The following is a 1,749-nucleotide window of genomic DNA, read 5'->3' on the forward strand; positions in this document are numbered from 1 at the left end:
GGGCCGGACCGGACCGGGGCGCTGGGCAGGCCAGCACCAGGTCATCCTTGAGTGGTTGGTTCTTCAGGCTCAGAACTGACTCCAGAGTCGCAGAGGAAAAAGTAGCGATTGGCTATTTTACCCATTGTCCTTGATCCCTGTAGAATGACAACCAAAGAGGACTGTAAAATTCCTACAGAAAAGAAACAGCACGTGCCCACTGCCCGCTTGCCTGGGGTTTGATGAGCTTTCTAAGTGCTTTTCGATGCCACTTGGCCTTGGCCCGGACAAAACCGGCCTCTCTTGTACATGCCAGCGCGCACACAAGGGTGACAGGGAACGGGTTTTTTTGTTTTGAGACAAAAAGTAGATGCATATAATATTGACACTTCTGTACGTTTATTTTTTGAATAGTTACTACAGTTTCTACAGGAATTTTCACAGCAGACTATCTCTAGGACCCATGAAATCAAGAAACAAGTGGATGGACTAATTCGGGAAACTAAAGCCACAGACTGTCGCCTGCATAACGTCTTCAATGACTTCCTTATGCTGTCTAACACCCAGTTCATTGAGAATGTGAGTTGCTTAGCTGCGTCAGACTTCTAAATGCTAATGCTTTCTGGAGTAGCAAGAGGTCTATTATTTCCTAAATTATGAGGCAAGTGGTGGTTCTTGGTACTTTAAGCTTCTTTCTCTAGGATTAATGTCTTTAAAAAAAATTAATACATCTTTTTAAGCCTTTAAAAAATGTAATTATAAAATTTCCTCATATTGTAGCCTTTTCATCCCTTTTTAGTTTTGAGAGTGGTCCGCAGTTGTGCTGAATTGTGTGGCACTCAAGCCTTGTTTTGGCATATTCTGTAAAGAGGGCCATGCACCTGGTCTGATCGTCTGGGCCACCAGCATGTGACTATAGTTATAGAATGTTCCATTATGTTCAGATAAATTATATTAAAGGCGTGCATGTGTCCAGTTGGAATATTTTCAACTAACATTTTATTAATGATTGCTGAACCTATGACACAGAATCAACCCTAAACAGATTACTGAGCTGTACACCAGGTGAAATTTTATCTGTATATTTACTGAGTTTCTGTTAAGTGCTAGGTTTTTGTTTCTGAAGGTTTTTTGTGTGTGTAATAGTTCTGCATTACTGCTCACTTCTTGCATTCCCTGTTTCCCATCCATCTGTCCATCGCCCTTAGTTCTTTATGTCTTCCCGTTTCAGTCTGCAGCCAGAATTTGTCTCTGGATGAGCCTGTTGCCACTGCCAACTTCTATAATGCATGTGATACCTGCTCTTTCCATTCATGGCAGAGCATGATGATGTTGAGAGTACGGCTAAAAGTATCTAGAGGCTGATAATATATTTGGCAGTGATTTGGCTCTTTATATAGTTTCCTCAAATCCTGACATAACTCTAGTTTGCGTGATGGTGCCATTTGGTTTCATGCTTTATTAGAAAGATATTCAAAGTCAGTTCGGGGTTTTAGTAATTAACCTTTGGCAGGGACAAGGTTGCAAACTGCATTATGAATTAGTGAAACTGAGGAGCATTCAGGCCTTTGTAGGGCAAGAGAAATCAGTACTGTTAGTACAGGCTCCAGGGACGACTCTGAAGGAGGAGAAATGCTAATTAACAGTGCTTCAGTGTTACCAGAAAGGAACACGATTCTTCATTATTAGTTTGTTAATTTGGGAATTTTGTCCTGAAACATTAATTGACCTAGTTAATAACTTCTTTTTTTTTGGGGGGGGGGGGGTTAG

The 1,749-nt window shown here is 41.2% G+C and overlaps 1 protein-coding gene across 1 annotated transcript in view; it reads left to right on the forward strand.

Moving 5' to 3' along the window:
- FAM21C (family with sequence similarity 21, member C) overlaps positions 1–1,749 on the forward strand; it is a gene marked incomplete at its 5' end in the record, with an annotated part of 93,017 nt that overhangs the window by 17,589 nt on the left and 73,679 nt on the right. Inside the window, one exon of the mRNA XM_005856588.2 lies at positions 394–558. Coding sequence (XP_005856650.1) covers positions 394–558 — 165 coding nt within the window. The remainder of the gene's footprint in view (positions 1–393; positions 559–1,749) is intronic.

Source organism: Myotis brandtii, unplaced genomic scaffold (assembly GCF_000412655.1).
Source record: "Myotis brandtii unplaced genomic scaffold, ASM41265v1 scaffold1032, whole genome shotgun sequence".
In the NCBI taxonomy this organism is placed as follows: domain Eukaryota; kingdom Metazoa; phylum Chordata; class Mammalia; order Chiroptera; family Vespertilionidae; genus Myotis; species Myotis brandtii.